This window comes from Dreissena polymorpha, chromosome 11, assembly GCF_020536995.1.
Source record: "Dreissena polymorpha isolate Duluth1 chromosome 11, UMN_Dpol_1.0, whole genome shotgun sequence".
NCBI lineage: Eukaryota > Metazoa > Mollusca > Bivalvia > Myida > Dreissenidae > Dreissena > Dreissena polymorpha.
The window spans coordinates 51,358,936-51,380,355 of NC_068365.1; the positions used below are offsets into that span (position 1 = coordinate 51,358,936).

Consider the following 21,420-nt stretch of genomic DNA (forward strand, 5'->3'; position numbering starts at 1 on the left):
TTGAGTGGTTACACGTGTTTCTTATTCCGTGTTCACTCAAAGACCGATGTTGACTACATATAATAGTCAGCTATTTAGAAGAATCTATAAATACACTGATTTAGGGAATCATGTTATGTTACACTTTCGTCGGACTTAAATTTTCGTAGCTATGATTACAGATGCTATGGTTACATTCATACATACATACTAAAATCTGTATCCTGCAAAAGCTCAAAAAGGGTGTAGGCTCGGATAATGAAACTTGGTTTGTGGATAAAAGGCCATGTGGGTAATATCAACGTTATTTCAGTTTCGTCTGTCTGCAGTCCGCCCGTGTTTCCGTCCAGAACTTGATCCTGCGATAACTCAATAAGTAATAAAGCGACGTTGATCAAACTCGTGTATTGGATAGAAATATGCATTTAATTTAAATTTAAGTGCAAGACAAATAGTGTAGGTGTTATGACGACGGAAATAATGGCGAACAAAAATCTTCGTCCTGAAATTGTTTTTAAACAGCACTCAAGCTAGGCTGCTGAACGTTATATGTGAATTAGGAAAGTATTTTTAAAATGATTTCATTTTAATTTTCGTCAGACAAAATTAATCGTTTCTGTGGTAATTAATTCTATGGTTATAGAAAAAATTGACAACTGCAATCTGAATAATACGATAACTTAAAACATACAAACGAAGGGGTAAAGGGACTTGCGGAAAATATATCAAATATATCAAATATATCAAATATATCAAATATATCAAATATATCAAATATATACTTGGTTGATGAAACTCAGTATTTTGAAAGAGCGTCTTATGAAAACAATTACAAAACATAACATGAATATTTCAAAACTAAATCCTTTTTCATTAGTACATTAGCTAGGTTAATAAAACTTGTTGATATTCCGTACTCACTCTGAAAAGATTAGCCCATTAAAAGTCTGCTGTTTTGTCTTAGACGCTCTTGTTATTATATATGTTTTAAACCTATAATACCGAACCAGACCGAGTGTTAGTATAAACATAAGAAAGTCCGGTAAATACCGGTAGTATGATACGAAAACATAAAACGCTAGTATAATATGTTTTCTTGAATAAATTGTTGGTTACAGTGTTTGTTAATGAGGACAAAGTCAATAAAATTCATATTCTTATTAAAAAGACGGTTTCTTTGTTAAACAAAATTTATACCAACTCAGTGCAGTGCGGTTATACCGTTTGCCTTGATTTGCTCAGATATCGCTTTTAGCGTTATTCATAAAGAAAATGAAATGTTCCGTTCACACACGTGGAAAGACGGCCTTAGATGCAATGTCGCACACGTTCCAACCTTTCCACATCGTTATGTAGCCCTCTTCACCCCAGTCTGAGCCATAGGAGTTCTTCACGAGCCAGACGTTGGGAATCGATGTATAGCCCACAACTAGCACGGCGTGGTTCCAGCTCGTTTCGCCTGAACAGTCGCTGAAGACACCTTAATCAGAAAAAGAATCGTGGTTGATATTATGCCGATTCGCTTGGAAAGTCCTCTAAAATGTATAGCTTCCAAACGTGTATATTTAACCAATTACACACTACATACGAGTAAACAGTTCCATTTATATTTAACCAATACAATGTTCACCCATATTTAAAGAGAAGTCGATTCCGTGTATATTTGCCAAATAACAAATTTCATACGAGTAATTAGTTTCATGCATTTTTTAACCAATAACAAAATTCTATCCACATTTAACGAGAAGTTGATTACGCGTATATTCATTTTATTTATTAAGTTCTTTCATGTACATTAGACCAGCTAATTATCCCTCGGATATTAAACGTACCTCCCTTATATAACTGGAACTTCCTATTTACTTTGATGGACGCTGAGATAGGGCCCTCTGAGGCAGTGGCGGTCTCCAGGCTGTTTTCGTCAGGCTTGACGATAAAGTATTCACGAACAGTTGCCCTTACCTTGCTCTTGGTAAATGAACAGGGGAAGGGCTGAATACAAATGTTAAAAAGTATTGTATAACTATAGTTTTAGTACATTAATAAATTCATATAAGTTTGTTTCGAAAAACATTATGACTGGTCGCATCATTCGTTTTCAGCATAACCTCTGTGAACGAATAGTAGTTAAGGGCATCGTGGTCAACGTCTACACAGTTGTAACTATTACGAAAGCTGATTTGCATATATTTGCATAGCTGCCTACTCGATTTCACTTCACGGTAATACAAAGAATCAGAATAATTTGTATACTAGCTGCCCATAACGTAGGCAGAGATGTTCAAAACAAACTAACCATTGTCCTGTATGGATAGTCCGGCTCGCTTTCTATGCCCTCTTGATCGCGGACATACTGAAAAGTTCCACCAGGGGATCCTCCTCTACATCCATAGTTTCCATACGATCTAGAAGAGCAGTCAATGAGTTGTTGTTCACTCAGTGAGACAAGTGTCCCAGTCTGCCAGGCAAACTGACCTTCGATGGCACCAGTCTGCATAATTGCATAGTTTATTGGATGGGTACAGCCGATGATAGTAAGTTTTTGTAGATACTTTACATGAAGAATTTTAATTTACACACTTTGTTGCGTCTAATATAAGAAGCCACATAATCGACTGATACTTTATGCAGCCGCTGTCCATTTAACTTAATTTTTTATACAATATGTTCATGATGCAAACTTGCATTTACTGTAGAACTGATTTACGAATCTATACTTTAAAAATAAACTGTTAATGTACCTACAGCACTGAATGCCCAGCCCGAACCGCAAGGTCCCTGAAACAGACGCATGAATAATGGAAATAATTGAATGCGTAACACAATATAGTTAGCTTCTTCCAAAACACATGTTAAAATAAAATAACGTGACCGAAAAAAACAACAATTTTGATATATCACCGAGTGACCGAGAAAACCATGCACGTAATATCTTATGTCTTGCTGATTGGACATCATGGTAATGATCAAAGACTGGTGCAATTATGTTTTAATCAGAAGAGTTATGATTTTTTTCAACTGAACCCGCATGATATAAAATAGATTTATTTTAAAATTGCTGGTATAAAGCTGTTGCGCGAAATATAATAACGTCAGTTGGATAGTTTTCTTGCTGTTTGGTGTTGTTTTATCCCGCAAATTTCATGTGTATTTAGTTTTCAAAATAAACACATCCAAGTCAGACAATGTATGAGAGAAATATAATGCCAATTAACTGTAAAATACAAAATAGTTGTTTCGGCACGAAAGGGTTTTCTAAATCTCTCTAAAAAATTAAGTCTGTATTCAACAATTACCTTTTTTTATTCTATATTATGCTGATTATATGCGCGTGCATTTATATATACACAAGTATTCACAACTTACTTGGTCCTTGACTTGCGTCACATATCCCTTTTGTCTCCAATCAACGGAAGATGGCGCTCTATAATTTTCTGGCGGAAGAAAAATGGACGCATTTCCTTTCCAAGTATCTTGGTTTTGAAGATTGGCATAGTTTTCAGCAAATTCTTGATAGCTCTACAATAACAAATAGATTTTAAATTGTGAGCGTATCGATTCATTTGTGTGTGTGTGTGTGTGTGTGTGTGTGTGTGTGTGTGTGTGTGTGTGTGTGTGTGTGTGTGTGTGTGTGTGTGTGTGTGTGTGTGTGTGTGTGTGTGTGTGTGTGTGTGTGTGCGCGCGTGTGCGCGTGTGTGTATGTGTGTAATATTAAATAACATATTTGGCCTTTGTACATATTCCAGTAATTTATGGGAAATGTGCGATCTTCTTGACAATAACAGTAATACAACATGTACACGTGCACGATCACCGTAACAATAAAAGAGTATTCTTGTTCACGTGGTGATGGTTGCAGTATGACTAAACCACTCGACATTTTATCGACTTCAACCACTGCATTGATTTAAGTACTAATGCGATAAAGGACTATAGCTTATAATGTCCAGACAATAAGCGCTTTCATTAATTTTAATGCACTTAACATTTACCGATTGTGCACTGGGTGTACATTTCTAAACAGATGGTTAAAAACCATAACATCTTAAAACTAATTAAGTATCTTACGTAAAGCTTTATTTCCAAGAATTCTGAATAAAATCGACGTATATATTGTTAGTGCAAAACAATTAAGACGTTCTGAACGCAGTATGCTTAATAAAGTAAGGGTTGGTGGCATAAAATATAATTTGTTATATATTTATATGTTTAGCAGTTATACCATGTCTGTAAACTGGTTGATCCCAAGATAGAACGTCGACTCTCCGCTTGCATATTTGGCGTTGTGTTTGTTGATGTACCTGACGTTGTCAGCGAAAATATGACGTCTTTTCTCCTCTTCAGCAAAACGTTTATACTTCCGTTTTGAAATACATTTCCAGCAAGTGCATAAATTGATATAAAATTTGTTGCTACCTTTATTTAATTTATAATAAAAGATTGACGCATTGTTGTGGGTCGTGTTGCTTAATGAATCATCTCAATTTAAAAACTCCTTTCAAGAATGACGAGTGTGAAACTGGCAGACATAGCGATACACCTTAAAAATGTACCAGCACAAGAAACAGGCAAAGTAGATTATGAACATAAGCAGATATGGCATACATAACACATTTATGCAACGTACGTATATAAGTAGCCAATCTGATCTACTTTTACCACCTGCCACGTGCATATGAATAAATAAGACAGCTTGTCTTATATGACAATTAAAAGTACCTAGGTTTCCAACGTGACACAGGTCTGTTTACGGGGTAAACTATTGATTACAGAAACGGGTACTAAATCGGTCAGCAATTATACTCAAAATAGCTTGACATCGCCCACCGGACCCTCTGTCACGTACAAAAATATAAATAAAACGACAAGTCACCAAATCAGATAGACAGTTCCTAGTTCTCCAACGTGCCATAGGTACAGGGAAAAAACGTGTTTGTTAGACATGGGAACCTTCAAACAGTCGGAAATGAGCATTAAACAGCATTTTATCGCCATTATTACACACAACAAAATGCATAAATTACAGTGTTAGGTACTCATCTTGGAAAAACGATAGTTTTCCCTTTTTTCACGTTGGAACTTTATAAGTATTGTCTAATTTAAGATTATATTTTGCGGAACTTACATATGTACGTATGGTACATGGTGTCAAACATTAATTGTTGTAAAACTGCTCAATCTTCTAACATATTTTAAAAGCCTGCTCAGTCTGCTGCATCTGATAAATATAATACATGTAATTGCATACACCTTTGAAGAATTTTACATTTTGTAAAAAAGTTGAAAAATGGTGACATCGATACTTTTTTACCAGTCTGATTTGTTATTGTGTGTTCAAAACATACATAAGAAAAACATGCAAGAAAAAAGTTTTCATAAATGAAACGATACGAAAATGTGTGCGACCACAAAGGAATTGTAAACGATGTAACCATATACTAAAACCATTTATAATGAATATATATTTTAAAGAGAAATTAGAGCGTATTTTATTTTAATATACAAACACGTGGATTTGTTAATATTCCATTGAATATCACACTGAAAATAAAAAGAATTAAAACCATATAATTTCTTTGTCGGCCCTTTGAAATAATGTCTGGAAATACATTGACACCAATAATGTATTATTACGATCAATTTTCGCACAGATTTGTCTATATATAGAGATACTTTTCATATCAGATCAAATTAGATATCATCAGTGACTCGCCTGAACATCAATTAAGAACGTAGTGTAAAGTGTCGCTCGACCGAGCTTCGGTCTTTTGTATGGCTCAGTGAATAAATTGAAAAAACAATATAATATAACTTGTCTTAAGCAACCTTGCTTTATGATTTGCTATTAATAAATCGATGTGTTTGAAACAGTAAATTAATTATGCTTTAAATCAATGTAGGACATACTACCTCAGTTCTGCTCCTTCTTCAAGGCTCTTTAGTCGCTAGAAGAAGATTGCAAGACTCAATGCGCTCACAGTCCCTAATTTTATGTTAATAATATAACGTAATTACCTTAAAATGCTTATTCAGCGATGTGTACTCGATGAGGTCTGGGGAAGAACTGCCTGTTTTGAGAGAATACGCGCACTTTTATACTATCTAATAATCCGGAGTTACTCTGACATTTCCATACGTCCTACGGACGTTATATCTATAAAATTTATGAAACTATGTACCCTAAGAAAATTAACAGAAGTAAGGAAAGTAAAAACGGTGTAAGCAAAAAATCGCCACTTCAGTACATGTGTTACCATAATATCTTGATTGGTTTCACAGAACGGTGTAAGAACATCTCGCATTAATAAGTATCAGCATATATTTGCTTGAAATGCATCAACCAGATTAAGAAATATAATATATTCTACCAGTTTTATCTTTGAACAGTTGAAACAATTTGTCGGTCGGGAGGCTCATGTTGTATGCACCAATCTGAATGACGCCATCATATGACACCACATTCGAAAATGAATGCGCAGCCATCGCTAACAACAAGAGGGTGGCCAGCAGCAGAACCATCTTCGTTTGCCGTTAATGTACCAACACTGCACAGGCGACAAAAAAAAACACACACTTTTTTTATAAAGTTATGCGTCTTATGATATATATTTAAATAAAATAATGGAGAATTGAAGACAGAACTTTATATGAAAACAATAAAGTCAATTATTAAATAGTAATGATTATACATGTACACTGTGTTATATATACATAATTACATACAGGTATAGAAAAGTATGGAATAAGACGACACAATAATGTTTAAATTTATTGCATTACCGGCGCGTTCTTAAAAATAATTTTACAATATTTACACCCGAACTTTTTCCGCCTATGATAACATTATTTTTCGATTCTCAATATACTGTGAAGATGATATTGATTAAAATATCATCTTCACAAAATGTTCACGGAAAAAATAGATCGCGTAAAACAGGTAAGATAGAAGAGGACAAATGTAACGAAGTAAAACACAAATATTATAGCTCGTACCTTGTACAATCACAAATTGTCTCTTGTAAATGAGAGAAACGCTTGCATGTGTACTGCTGCTTACCTACCCGGATAATAAATATAACAACAGGGCGGAAGATATGTTTCTATATTGAATAGCACCCATTAATACAATTGTCTTAATCACCATTACAAGGAAGATTTATATGAACTTGGAGGAATGTTTTCTGAAACTCTTCCTAGTTTTAAAATTGGTATCGTTGTTAACATAATACAAACACCAACTCATCACTAAGTAAAAATATCACGATGTTTTAAATGTGATTCTAACATGTGAACAGGTAGATATTTTATTGCTCAAACTATTCAATGAATTGTTATTTTTTGCACAACGCGGACGATAAGATCACGAGGTCTAAAAACACAGTCTCATATAGAGGCCGGAGCAACACGGATCATATTCCGCACGATCCGGCATGTGAACCGTGAAGCCACCGTGTAGCTCCGTGTCGATCCCTGTAGGTCCTGGAACGTCCAGGAATTTCTTTGGGGCTCCTGCAGACCAAGACCGCAGTTTTGGGAAGTTCAAAACTGCCTTGTTGATCCGTGACGTTCCGGGAAGATGGCAGCGTCTGGGATGATCTGTGCATCAGCAATTTAGTGCCGGGGACAGCCGTATAATTGCATTAGTTGTCCGTGTGCGTTCTTGAAAGTCCGGGAAGACATTTAGACCCCGGACCATAAAGGACCATGACGGCAGTTTTACGATTGTCTCCGGGCCCTTCGCGGCGGTTACACGGAACACGCCGGTACAAGTTCATTAGAAAGCACGGAGCTGCTAAGGAGGAAGACGGGGCAAACATTGATACACACGGTGAAAACAATGTGGATACACGATCTATCACGTAAAAACTCCGAATACAACACGGACGATACCGTATTGACAGGGTGCTAACAAAGACCTTCACGGCTTAACACGTTGAAAACACGGAGTGCCACAGATGAACGCGGAGTCATACGGACGGACGTCGGCGGATGTTAATATTAATACGGCAAATCGAAAATCGATTCACTTTTTTCCGGGCTGCGAACGTTGCAACACGGGCTAGAAGATGACGACCTAGGACAATTTGATACTGATGTACTGCAAAAAGCTCATGTTGAAAACAGTATCTTCGCGAAAGTGAAATAAAGAAGTCATGAAAACGATTTATCTTCACTGGTGAATTTTTAATGAAAAGAAAAACCATGTGGGTCCAAAAAAGGCTGGCCAGTGAGCTTAAGGAAATCATCGACAAGTGAGTGATGGGCCTACCTGATTCTGAGCCTTTTTAGAACGACGACAAAACAATGCCGTTCTACGTTACTGCGTACGTTTACAGTTTCCATATTTCAAACTATAAAAACAGGAACATTAAGCTGTTAGGTTGTGTCTGAGACAAAACTGTATCATTCCATAGTTTATCTGAAAAAGCCTTTTACAATGTTTGTGAAGATTTACTTTGATAGGCGGCCGCTAAGAGTGACTGGCATTTAGCTCGAGTTGTTTGATTGCTTTATCCCACTCGAAATGTTTTCAACCAAGTTTCGTGTAATCCAGGAGATCGACTAAAATTTGTTTTGAAATGTTATTGAAGATACGTTCACATAATATATGGAGATGCGTTTAATACGTATCATAGCAGAACCTCTTGAGCATTATTTTTACCGCCATGTTTAATCTTCTTCTAATATTTATGAAGTGATAAAGTAATGTCAATATAATTTTAATAGAAATCGTTTTTGTAAGTTTTATAAAAGTCTGATTATAACGTACGTAGAAATGCATTAAGATTTCTTAATGTCCGAGTTCAATATTCACTATATAGGTCAGTCTACACAGACACTAAATGGCTATTACGGGCACGGTACAGCTCTCTGTATAATACATACCGGTACTCTGTTTTCAAGACACGTTTTTGTTTAAAGCCAGTGTAATATTTGTTGAGGCCATACAGCTGTAAATACTGTTGAAAAGTTTGTTTTTAGAATGTTTTCTGTTTAATAGCAATTAAACAGAGATGTTAATTTTCATTTCATCGTTATAGTTATTAAAGATTAAACTAAAGTTTAGTTCGTATGGTATCTCAATGAATGAGGTATAAGGCGGTCGCTTTAACACATCGATACAATTTTGTTTCAATTCGGCCAATAGTAAACAGTGTTTTTATATATGAGTGAGCGCTTTCTCGCAAAATGTGAAAAGTGTAGTTAGCTCAGAGTAATTTTAAACCGACTATTTGGCAGTTCAATCCTTCCAAAAAGTTCAAATTCTATCTGAATTCCTGTTCTGCTGGTTGATTGTTGTTTGTTGCTTTTTTTGCTTTTCTATGCTCTCATGTCTTAAAGCTTTAAGTTAAACATATATCAGTAACTAATGTACAATATCAAACAAGGCGTTAACAAGTTATAACTTGTAATTCGAATGTTGACTATGTACTTAATTATCAAGTGATGTAGACGATTGCATTTAGTAATATACAGTTCAGAAAGTGTAATGGGCAATAAGGCACTAGGGCAGCTATATACAAATAGGAACCAACAATAAATGGTACTTCAGTATGGCGTCTTAACAGTCGTCACAAGCTATGATGTATTCTACCATGATGCATTTTGGGCAGGGTATCCAATGCAATTTTACATATCAAAATACAAGTTTATACAAATACAAACACAAGTATCCACACATCATTTGTTAATTGTGAAAAGCGAGCCAAATTAAAATCTTTCATTAGTTATTTGATTCAAATCAATATAAATCTAGAAACATGCAAATCTTAATAATTATTACATAAAAACATACAGTTTAATATACACAATTGATCATTGTTACAATTCAGTTATGCCATTATATGAATATATTATATCAATATTGCGTTCATTTTCATGTGAAAGTCATTTGAGGGTTACTGCCGTTTCATTCTTTATTAAGTAGAACAATAAATTAACACGACTTCGTTGATACTTACTCATATTCTATAACGTATTCTGGGTAGTACTGGACATGATCAACTATGCAGAATATGCTTGGTTTAAGGCCATTGTCAACACAACTGTTGTAAAGCCTTCTGACGTAGACGTAGTAATTTTTGGGGGACGTTTTAGGCCATGCTGTCCCTTTGTCCACTTTTCGACAAGAACCTGATAAAAGCAACATAAACCTGTGTCCACTTTTAGGATCAGGCGATGCGTAGCAATCAGACATCTTTGCAGCTGTAGAAAAATAAGTGCCGTGACCCAAAACCGCGCCAGCATTTGTTCCTGCAAGTCTAATGTCAAGGTTTTCAGCGCATATAGTTTCAACGATGCCTGGTGTTATTCCATGGAAAAGAAGTTTCTCTTCTGCAACATCTATTCCGTTCAAGGTCTCCATTTCCTTCTTTTTCCTGTGATTTATGAATAAACATTTGCAAAAATTAACCTTACACTTAAAACAATATCTATGTTAGTCAGATCACGATAAATCTTTTCATTTATAATCACACACAAAACAAATATAGGAAATCCAATTGAAACACATTATTATTTACCCATCAGCTAATCCTTTATTAGAAGCAATTGACCGATCGTCTGTAAAATAATGGGCATGAACTACATTCTTACACGTAAACCATAAACTATTAATTACAACAGGTCACAGCCTTTGAGAGGTCGAGACATAGAGAATAATAGGTAAGTGTCGATTATAAATCAGGTTTATCATGCGAGGCTTAGAAAACAAAAAGCACTTGCTTTGGCGAGTGCTTTTTCGTTTTCGTGCCGAGCATGATAAACCTGATCTATATTCAACACTAATCTATTATTTTATTTATCCCACTTTTTATTCCGTAAACCTTTTTATTAAAACAAAATTAATTTAACTGGATTATTTCGCTGGATTTATGACGCCATTTTGTCGGAAAAATGACGTCATTTCGTGCCGTGATTTATAGCTGAAATTGAATCGTCGGGGCTTTAATCAACCGAACTCGCTGTAAAAGTGGGATAAAACAGAATTGGGGCCTCAAACTGGTTTTAAGACACATAACCAACATTAAACCCCAAAACCTGTCCATGAACATAAACATTCAAAGAATACGATTGCAAATAAAACCGAAGAGCAATAAAAGATAAATCATATATATAATTATACGCAAAAATGTTGGCACAGAAATTAACTCTGGATTCTCTGTATGTGGATTATTTGTCTGCTGTCAAGTGTTTGGTGGAAATCGTTGGATACCCTTTGAAACTCATCCCCAGTTTCTGGAAGACGAACTAGTTTTACAATATCATCTGCTGCCATCGGCGCCCAATATGAAGGCTTAAATGGCCACGAGGATCGTGGAGAATCATTGGTCTGTATGTCGCCACGCTGAGAGTTAACCGTTCCTGTCGAAATGGGAAATTCCAATAAGAACCTTAAACAGCCTCGTTACCGTTTAATTAATTACGAAAAGTCATTTCCTAAAGATTGAATATTGAGTATATTGAGGATTTTTAAGTAGTGTCAATATACGGTTTATTGGATTAAAATATCATATCAAAATAGTAGTTTATGGTTTAGTTTTAAATTAACTATGTTATGATGCACACTGTAAAATCCAATGGAATCATGACTGACAATACTTTGCTCCGAATTAATTGAAAAATATAACTAACAGTTGTAATGTATGTAGTTCATCATGCAACAAGTAACAAATAAAAATAAGCATTTGTATTAAAACCTGTTAAAACAAGTACAACTTCGTTAAATAAAAAAAAAACAGTTGGACTATAATTCATACGTCTATGGTATATGATTCGAAAAATCATTCGTATAGCCCGTTGATAAGTTTGATAGCTTTAGCATATTAAATTGAAGGATTATAAGTTTATTAAACGGTAAACAATGCATATATACCAATGAAAAAATATAAGCGCGTGTGGCCATTGAACCCTGGTGAGTGACGGATGCTATACAACCATGACTCTCAAGTCATTGCCATATTGAAGTTTGTGTAATTTATTTGTAAACACCGCAACTGAAAATGATTGGCTAGTTATGCCAACGCGGTCATTTTCCAACAACTCCCGAAGAGTTAGAAAGAGCAAAAAACGCGGCGCATGGATTTTCTTCTAAGTTGACCAACATGAATGCGTTTAAACTAGACAGGTCTTTAATAATATAGTGTTTTAATGTAATTTAAAAATCTGTTTTCTTCATGTTTTGTCATTTTTACATTATTTGACGTAGCAGCCTTATTTTGCAATAGAAACATAAACGTTACCTAAATCTTCCACGCGTCATATTTAATATCAACTTCACAAGTGCTTTACTAAAAATGGATAAAACATAAAGCGACAAATGCTAGATCCAGTACGAATTTCCTTCATACTGATGTATGTACAGCAAACATGACTGTTGTAAGATTAATTACATTTATATCAACGGTTTGATATACACATATCCGTGTTATTGTGATATAAATAAACTACGGTGTGTTATTACAGTTTGAAATATATATAAAACTTTATTTCAGAACAATGTACATGAAAGACGAACGAAGCATTTCACGAATTTATTGTGTCTTTGTAATAATGCTCTTGGAGTTGTCTTACTAATAAGCTGTCTTCATCGACAACTCCGTAAACCATCCGAAAACGACTTAATGCGATATAAGTGTTTTGCAATTATTCAGATGTGTTTTGCCCAGTATGTATTGTTTCATACTTCTATGACATGTATGATAAATTATTGTTTGAATTTATACGGAAAATATCGATTGGAAACTAGCTGCATAAAGAATTCACTAAATGAAGAAATTATTCTATACTCAATATGAAAGGAAAGAAACAAACACACTATATCAAAAACAATGACCTCCAGAGAACGACGTCCAAATATGAGTGACCCATCCAAGATTGCATTGCCGACATCATGTGGCACGATGACTTTCATTCTTGGGAAATCTCTCCGAATTGATTCCGAAAGAAGTGGACACTTTAGATAATCTCCCACCATTAGAATGGTCTCAACGCCCGATGCCTCGGGTTTCCGTAACAAGGTGGACAGACGAGAAATAGCACACTTAGTTGATTCCTCAACGAATGATCGCCATATGGTAACGTCCAGACAAAGATTCGATTATGCAGTGAAGCCTACACTATTCGTGAATGTTATCATATTCTTAATAAACATCTAACAGGCACCATTTCCCTTTGTCGCCATTCACCATCATCATCCTTATCATTTATAGTGGCCATCATCCAGATAGTGCGAATGTCTTCCACAACATAACAGGCTTTCCTCGATACGTTTGACAAGCGTTGCATTCAAAATGGCATACACATTTAAAAGCTATAGCTAATACAAATTACTCGTTTTCTTTAACTAGTTTGATTTTATGAGAAGTTAAGCTGTTTTAGGGTGTATATAATTTGTTTGCTTCCTTGGATTTGATGGAATTTAGTTTGTAGTTTCGCGCAATTATTCAATAGTTTTGTTATAAAAGTAATTAAATAAAGATATCTGAAACATTTCAATACAAATCATTTTAAACCTAATCTAGATGTGTTAAAAATCCATTGTTGTGTAACATTAGCTGTGTATTTGAGCGATACGATATTGTGCAAAATTCTTTTAAAGTTAATCATAAACATGTTTGATTAAACTCATATAAATTATGACGCAAGTGTTGGCTTAATTTTTTCAAATATATTCTACAGAAAAAAGGAAACAAAATAGTATACCTCTTTTGCGTATCGAGACTTTTGTATAATTTCTTTTAATTCCTGGTGTTTATGGTATTTAACCAGGTCCAAAATTGTGACAGGAAGTCTGATGGACACATTTCCTTCTTAATTTAAATAAATCATCCCTTATTTTAATTGAAAACGGTCAATCAGATCCACGTACTCGTCCATGTTCTTCTCCTTCAAATGCTCCAATACGTTCATTCCTAATAAAAACCGAGTCAAAACAGAATGACGTTAACTTGTTAAAGGACATTATTAAATTTTACAAAAGAAAATTATCGCTGAATTGAATACCTTTCAAATCAGCAAGGAAATCTCTGAAAGCATTATCCACCATTATACCTCCCCATGCTTCTCCAGTGTCTTTGTTTAGCTCTGTAAGTGTATATCTTACACGACCTTCCTCGTAAACTGTAAAATCAATGGTTCCACCTTGGAACATGCAAGTAAAACAGTGTGATTGTACAGGAAGTAGACGCATATCATATTCGAATCCACATTTGATAAGCGCAACGCAATTTTCACATTAACAGTATGCATCGTAAACCAGAAATTAAATGGTGACATTTAAAAACAAGAGGGCCATGATGGCCCTTAATCGCTCACCTGACTCATTAAGATCAGATGAAAACTATGACCTCTATTGTCTACACAATGTTTTTCTATGATTTGACCTAGTGACCTAGTTCCTGACTCTAGATGACCCAAATACAATCCCAATCCAGATTTCATCAAGATAAACATTCTGACCACAGTTCATAAATATTGGATGAAAACTGTGACCTCTATTGTCAACACAAGGTTTTTCTATTTATTTGACCTAGATTTTTACCCCAGATGACCCAAATACAATCCCACCCAGATTTCATCAAGAATTCTGACCAAATTTCATAAAGGTTGGATGAAAACTGTGATCTCTAATGTCTACACAAGGTTTTTCTATTATTTGACCTAGTGACCTAGTTTTTGATCCCAGATGACCCAAATAAAATCCCAACCCAGATTTCATCAAGATAAACATTCTGACCAAATTTCATAAAGATTGGATGAAAACTGTGACCTCTATTGTCTACAAAAGGTTGTTCTATTATTTGACCTATTGACCTTGTTTTTGACCCCAGATGACCCAAATACAATCCAAAACCGGATTTCATCAAGATAAACATTTTGACCAAATTTCATCAAGATTGGATGCAAACTGTGACCTCTACTGTCTACACAAACAAATTGTTGACGGACGGACGCACGGACAAACGCAGGCACGCACAACGGACGCCGGACATCACACGATCACATAAGCTCACCGTGTCACTTCATGACAGGTGACCTAAAAATATGTGTCGGAGATAAACATGAACAGTTGTGGTTAAAATCCCATAGAAACAAGGGCTGTTTGTAAAACATGCATGCCCCCCTATATGGGCTATAAGTTGTAGAAGCAGCTATTGTGTGAATACGTTTTTTGTCACTGTGAATGGTGGTGGTGGTGGTGGTGGTGGTGTAGTAGTAGTAGTAGTAGTAGTAGTAGTAGTAGTAGTAGTGGTAGTAGTAGTAGTAGTAGTAGTAGTAGTAGTAGTAGTAGTAATAGTAGTTGTAGTAGTAGTAGTAGTAGTAGTAGTAGTAGTAGTAGTAGTAGTAGAAGTAGTAGTAGTAGTAGAAGTAGTAGTAGTAGTAGTGGTAGTAGTAGAAGTAGTAGTAGTAGTAGTAGTAGTAGTAGTAGTAGTAGTAGTGGTAGTAGTAGTAGTAGTAGTAGTAGTAGTAGTAGTGGTAAAAGTAGTAGTAGTAGTAGCAGTAGTAGTAGAAGTAGTAATAGTAGACGTGGTGGTGGTGGTGGTGGTGGTGGTGGTGGTGGTGGTGGTGGTGGTGGTAGTAGTAGTACTAGTAGTAGTAGTACTAGTAGTAGTAGTACTAGTAGTAGTAGTAGAAGTAGTAGTAGTAGTAGTAGTAGTAGTAGTAGTAGTAGTAGTAGTAGTAGTAGAAGTAGAAGTAGTAGTGGTAGTAGTAGTAGTAGAAGTAGTAGTAGTAGTAGTAGTAGAAGTAGTAGTAGTAGTAGTAGTAGTAGTAGTAGTAGTAGTAGTAGTAGTAGTAGTAGTAGTAGTAGTAGTAGTAGTAGTAGTAGTAGCAGTAGCAGTAGCAGAAGCAGTAGCAGCATTACAAGACCAATACTTAAGAATGATCAAATGGGAAAAGGTAACCTAGCACTGGCAGTAAATATGGGGCTCATTTACAGGTCAGATTTGGAATCTCTGCTGTAAAATGAGATTTTGAATGAATTAAAGGGAGGCAAATCTGTAATAAAAAGAACATGCATAAACCGTAGTTGTTTCCCTTGTTTGAACCATGCTAAATCCTTACAAGTTTGGAAAGAATTGGATGAAAAATTTGGACTTCATTGCATAAAACACCATTTTCTCAATTCAAGGGGAGGTAATTCTGTACTTTATGGACCAATAATGCTCATTTTTTGTAGGGTTCGTGTCCTCATTGATATAAAGACACTGTGCAAATTTGGAAAGGATCGGACAAAAAATGTGGAAGATTTTTGAAAGTTTTCACAAAATAGGCAAAAACGAATAAACATGCAAAGTTCAACGAGCTCCTGCGGCCATGTTTTTTGACGAATCAAATTTTTTTGAACAACTTTTTCAGGGGAGCCTTCAAAGGTCATCCCTGTGAAATTTTTTGAAAATCTGATGAGCGGTTTCTGAAAAGAAGATTTTTTAAGGTTTTTACCATATATGGTCATGGCGGCCATCTTGGTTATGTGATCAAATTTTTTTTAACAATTCTTTTGTCCCATTACCTAGGGATGCTCCACATGAAATTTAGTTGAAATTGGCTCAATGGTTTAGTAGAAGAAGATGTTTACAAATTGTTTACAGACAGACGGACGGACGGACGGACGGACGGACGCCGAGCGCTGAGTGATCACAATAGCTCACCTCGAGCCATCGCTCAGGTGAGCTAAAAATGAACAAAACATACTACCTGCACATAAGACCACGTTTTTATTTCCGGGACAGAAAACGGAATCCTCACTTTTTTCATCTGCGTGAACATGTCTGCAGTATGTGTACGCTGCCATCGGTTCTAACACTAAAGTGAGATTCTTTGTTGAAAGGCCTGTCTTCGAATGTAAACATTTTATTATTTGACAGCACACAATGAAAACTTACACAGACAATTGAATAGTCGCACAGATAAACGTTCGATGACATCATATTTAAAACGTAAACTTATCTAGTATTCGTTAATGAAAATAACATGCAGTAGTATACCTCTTTAGCAGCAAGCTTTATCAGTTCATTCATTCCTGAATCGTTCCATATAGATGGTACAGTAAATACCCAATGGATATCTTCCAGATTCAAATAAGGGATTCTTGTTTTAAATACCCTCATAACATCCTCCACCATGCATCTAAATGATTTATTGTATATTTAAATTTGTCGTACAAACATGTCAGTGTTTTGTTTATAATAATTCTTTACATGATGTACATGTTTCGGCAAATATCACAACTATAACTATTTTGTTAGGGATAACTGAAAGCACTTAAAGGGGCCTTTTCACAGATTTTGGCATTTTTTTAACTTATTCATTAAATGCTTTATATTGATAAATGTAAACATTGGATCGTAAAAGCTCCAGTAAAAAATCAAGAAAAAATTTAAAAAAAGGAAAAGAACATTGCCCGGAGCAGGTTTCGAACCAGTGACCCCTGGAGTCCTGCCAGAGTCCTGAAGTAAAAACGCTCTAGCCTACTGAGCTATTCCGCCGAATATACATCATTGTCGTATTTTATACCTTATATAAGCAATCTTCGTAGTTTCACAAAATTTAACGACAAAAACAGAACTCTCCAAATTATTCAATCGTTTCGCGTTGCAACGCTTTATAATTTTTAGGTTTTAAAATCGTAAAAAGATGCATATTATGGCTATATTAGAGCATGGTTAATGTTCAGTATTACTGTTTCCTCACAAATATCATAACTAAAACGAAAACTTACGAATCTGAAACAACTTTTTTCAATGTTGTCATTTTACCAAAGCGTGAAAAGATCCCTTTAAGCATTAACCTGAAATCTCAAAAAATGTGCCTGGATTTGACGCATCTTTTTCAGGTTAAACAGACGAAGCACAATGATGCTTTGAAGCTTAATATTTAGTGAATAGATATGGGCTCAAGCAAATCGGGTTTAAACCACATGCAAGGCTATACAGAAAATACAACGAAATGAAGAACCTGTTTTGATGGTAAGATCGATCTCCTGCTGAGGCAGCTGGATGTTAACTTAGTTGATATTCTTCTATTTGACTTGACATTGTTAGTTTTTAGAAATACTTTTTACCAGTGTTAAAATGTAATCCTAAATTTATTTTCTTTGCATATTGTTACTATATAATACAAATTATAGCATAATCGGCCAACCTTTAAAATATTTTCATATAAAATATAATTTAATTAAACGGTTAAATGCATATTTGTATCAAATTATTTGTTGTGTAGGTGTGTACACGTTTTGCTTCATTGAAACCAATTCTGATAAATAACACATTCTTTAGCGGTCCTCGTAATGAAAATTTCTATAAGCGGGTATATACGATTTTGTCAAATATTTATGAATTTATATAAACTGTGTAAAAAACTTTTTATTTATATACTTCAATATAAATTAAAATAAAAGTTAAGAAGAACATGTGTCGAAAAATGCGAAATAAGCCAGATATTTAATTCTGAAATTGAAAACGGCTGTACAGCCGAATTCGCCAGCATGTATACCATACATGTACGATGTGCATCTAAACTTAGTTAAACGGTTTATTTGAATTCCTGCAACGACATCTATTCATACGACACACGAACACTATCTCCGATCCTAATACAAAGACGAATGCTTCGGTTATTGTAGGAAAATATGTACGTCATTATCGGCTCGGGGCGCTAATTTGTCTTTGCTGCATTTTATGAAATTCGGCTTTAATGTATAATTTTTCTTGCCTATTTTGTGTTATTGTAACATATTTTATCAATATATTACAATTAAACACATATAAAAAATCGTATATACCCGCTTTAACAGAAAAAGCGTGTGTTTGTATGTTACATGTCCACTTAACATTGATCAGTCGTATCCACCTTATTGTTAAGGTATTTACATAAAAATCGTAACGTTCTTCATAAAGTGCAAAAAAATATACATTTATACATTTTCCGAAAACGTTTTAGTCGACTTTGCATAAATTTATATAAGTGCAAAGCAAAAGGGATCAATTGTGTTCTGTACTCCCAAATACATACGATAAAACCATCGGTCGTATCTTTGTACAAATCATAAAAGACGCATATAACTGATAAATGTTATAATTTTTTTAAAGTAATACCAACACAATTGTTTTACTGTCACTGTTCTCAAAGTATCTGCTCTCTTCATAATTTAAATAATATAATATATTTTATTTAAGATCGCACATTAATTCTGCTGATCAATCGGCTCTACTCTATGCCTGATATAAAACTCTGTTATGTTGAAAAATATATATCTGTACTTAGTTTCATATAGCAGATTCTAAAATGAGTTTAGTTTTGTTTAAATACACAGATATAGTATGTTTATACTATAATTATCTTATTTATAGTCGTTTAAAAAAGCTTGCTTTCGAACGATTTCCACATTATTTATGACGAACGAAGTTCCATGTATGACTTACCCTAACGCTGTATGTCTTGTTCGTTGGATAACTCTTCAACTTAGCTTTCATGCGTCTTTCCTGGGTATAATCATGCTAAATGTATTTCGTTTTCCATTCTGAAAAATTACAAAAGACAAACTAAAGATTATTTAAACTGTGCATGTATCAAAACATAACCGGTGTTAAGTTTCCATATATAACAATAGCGACCTAAGTGTCAATTTGAAATCGCCGTGATGCTAAAAAGTCTAAACCTCTTCACAGGAGAACTATTTTGTGATGGTTGCAATTGACTTCGGCATGACGTGTTCTCAGCGGGCATATTCGTTCATAGACAAGTAGTTGACACAGATTTATACAATACCATGGAGTGGAAGAAGAGCGTTTTCGACGTCCCTTAAAGGTTTTGTTGTCGTATTTCATGTCGTGTGTTCGTTTATCAATTGCGCAAACAAAAGGACGTTTAGAGATATACGAGAGCGAATCGTAACGCATATCGGGATCTACTAAATGATATAAATATATGACAATACATACCAAAACTGTTAATTAATTGCTAGTTATGCATTCTGTCAGAAAAAAAGGTCACTTGTCAAATAATAATTTCCTCTTAGTTATCATAAGATATATATCCTGCAAATGCAAATGTAATTTCTCTTTGATTATATTAGTTTTTGAACAATACACATTCTTAAATACTTGTACAAAAAATAAATATGCCAAAACATGTTTCACATTTAATTCATATTAAAATGTCAGTTCCATTTTCTTAGCTCCTACATGCGTGCTTATCAAGCCGGACGGTAACACTTTTGACTCGTTTGTATTTGACGCAGAGAAACGCTACAGCGAGCTTTGTATAAATGGGAAACATACAAAATGGTACTTCTTTCACGGATTTAAGATAATGCTTTTTAACAATGTAATTATTCAAACACTTATATTGCAACGTTGCAAGCTTGACATGGATGTACAGCTAATCGTTAAGTATTAAAACAATACACATCCGTGAAATCGGAAAATACGCTATAACAAATAACGAATTGTTCGTGACTCTAAATTTTCGGACAATCGGGTTTTCGCCCATAATTAAGGACTCTTAATGTTAAGACAGTTTATACACTGACGCTGTACACTGTGCATATCCGTATCCGATCGTCCATCCCATATTTTTAAAGTGTCTGTATATTTTGGAACACGTGTATGTTCATCTCTAATTTTCGGACACCGGTATTTAAAGTGATATTATGGGCATTTTTCACTGTTGAATTGAGATGAAAAGAATAAACAGGTCAAAGGAGTTAGTTAAAATGTGGTAACTGACTAATTATCTGCAACTCATCTTGCTACCAGTTGTTTATAAAAAAAATAGATATTATATTCGTTATTTTACATGACTGGCGAGGCCGAAATGATCCGTAAAACAAAATAGTGTCTTTGTGTCGTATTAACGAATCTGCACTAAAACTAAATTAAGCTACACATTGTATATTGAATCATTTCTGTCGTCAGTTGTCAAAACGAAAGTACGGTTGATATTCAAATGCATTATTTTCCTCTTTCCGGGATATTGTTTTAGTATGTTGTTGCTGCATTAACACATATAAGTGTATATGAAGTAAAAACACCAAAAATAAACAACGGTTGCGATAGACACCTATAAACTGTTAGATGCCCATAATATCACTTTAAACAACATATGTTTTGTATCTAAATTTTCGGACGCGAAACCAATTATTATTTTAAAGTGTCCGAAAATAATAATATGTTTTCCTCTCTGAAACTGAAAGGATCAGGGCTTAATATGTGATACGTAATATTTTATAATGGTCCTTTTCACAGATTTCTCAAATCATGTCATGGTGCTCAAAAATTTCAATCCCCCCACCCCAGTTATATAGACTTTAAATAACGTTAAAAGTCTTGTATCAAACCACAAGGCTTAGAGGTGTATTGTTTGTTGTGTAACAACATCTCGTAGTCCTCTACAAATATTGTTAAAATAATGTCATTGGGGTAAACGCCCCAGTGGTCC

At 34.7% G+C, this 21,420-nt stretch overlaps 1 protein-coding gene across 2 annotated transcripts; it reads right to left on the reverse strand.

Moving 5' to 3' along the window:
* Positions 1–1,058: 1,058 nt before the first annotated feature.
* Positions 1,059–7,121, reverse strand: LOC127850088 (procathepsin L-like). Of its 2 annotated transcripts, none has more exons than XM_052382861.1 (9): positions 6,973–7,121; positions 6,348–6,524; positions 5,995–6,047; positions 4,202–4,336; positions 3,346–3,498; positions 2,725–2,757; positions 2,276–2,470; positions 1,812–1,971; positions 1,059–1,459 (listed from the first exon to the last, which is right to left on the reverse strand). In XM_052382861.1, exons 2-9 carry the CDS (start codon positions 6,496–6,498, stop codon positions 1,266–1,268), a joined length of 1,074 nt encoding a protein of 357 aa, XP_052238821.1. In that variant the 5' UTR covers positions 6,499–6,524; positions 6,973–7,121; the 3' UTR covers positions 1,059–1,265. The 2 variants fall into 2 exon arrangements, with proteins under 2 accessions (XP_052238821.1, XP_052238822.1); XM_052382862.1 differs by having other exon boundaries at positions 1,271–1,459; positions 1,843–1,971.
* Between the last annotated feature and the right edge of the window lie 14,299 nt (positions 7,122–21,420).

Excerpts from the sequence above, each read along its gene's own strand:
- LOC127850088 (XM_052382861.1), bottom strand. The coding sequence starts at position 6,498 with ATGGTTCTGCTGCTGGCCACCCTCTTGTTGTTAGCGATGGCTGCGCAT. Across the intron at positions 2,758-3,345 it reads TGACGCAAGTCAAGGACCAA|GGACCTTGCGGTTCGGGCTG; the intron begins GTAAGTTGTGAA and ends CGTCTGTTTCAG. Across the intron at positions 2,471-2,724 it reads CGGGCTGGGCATTCAGTGCT|ACTGGTGCCATCGAAGGTCA; the intron begins GTAGGTACATTA and ends GCAATTATGCAG.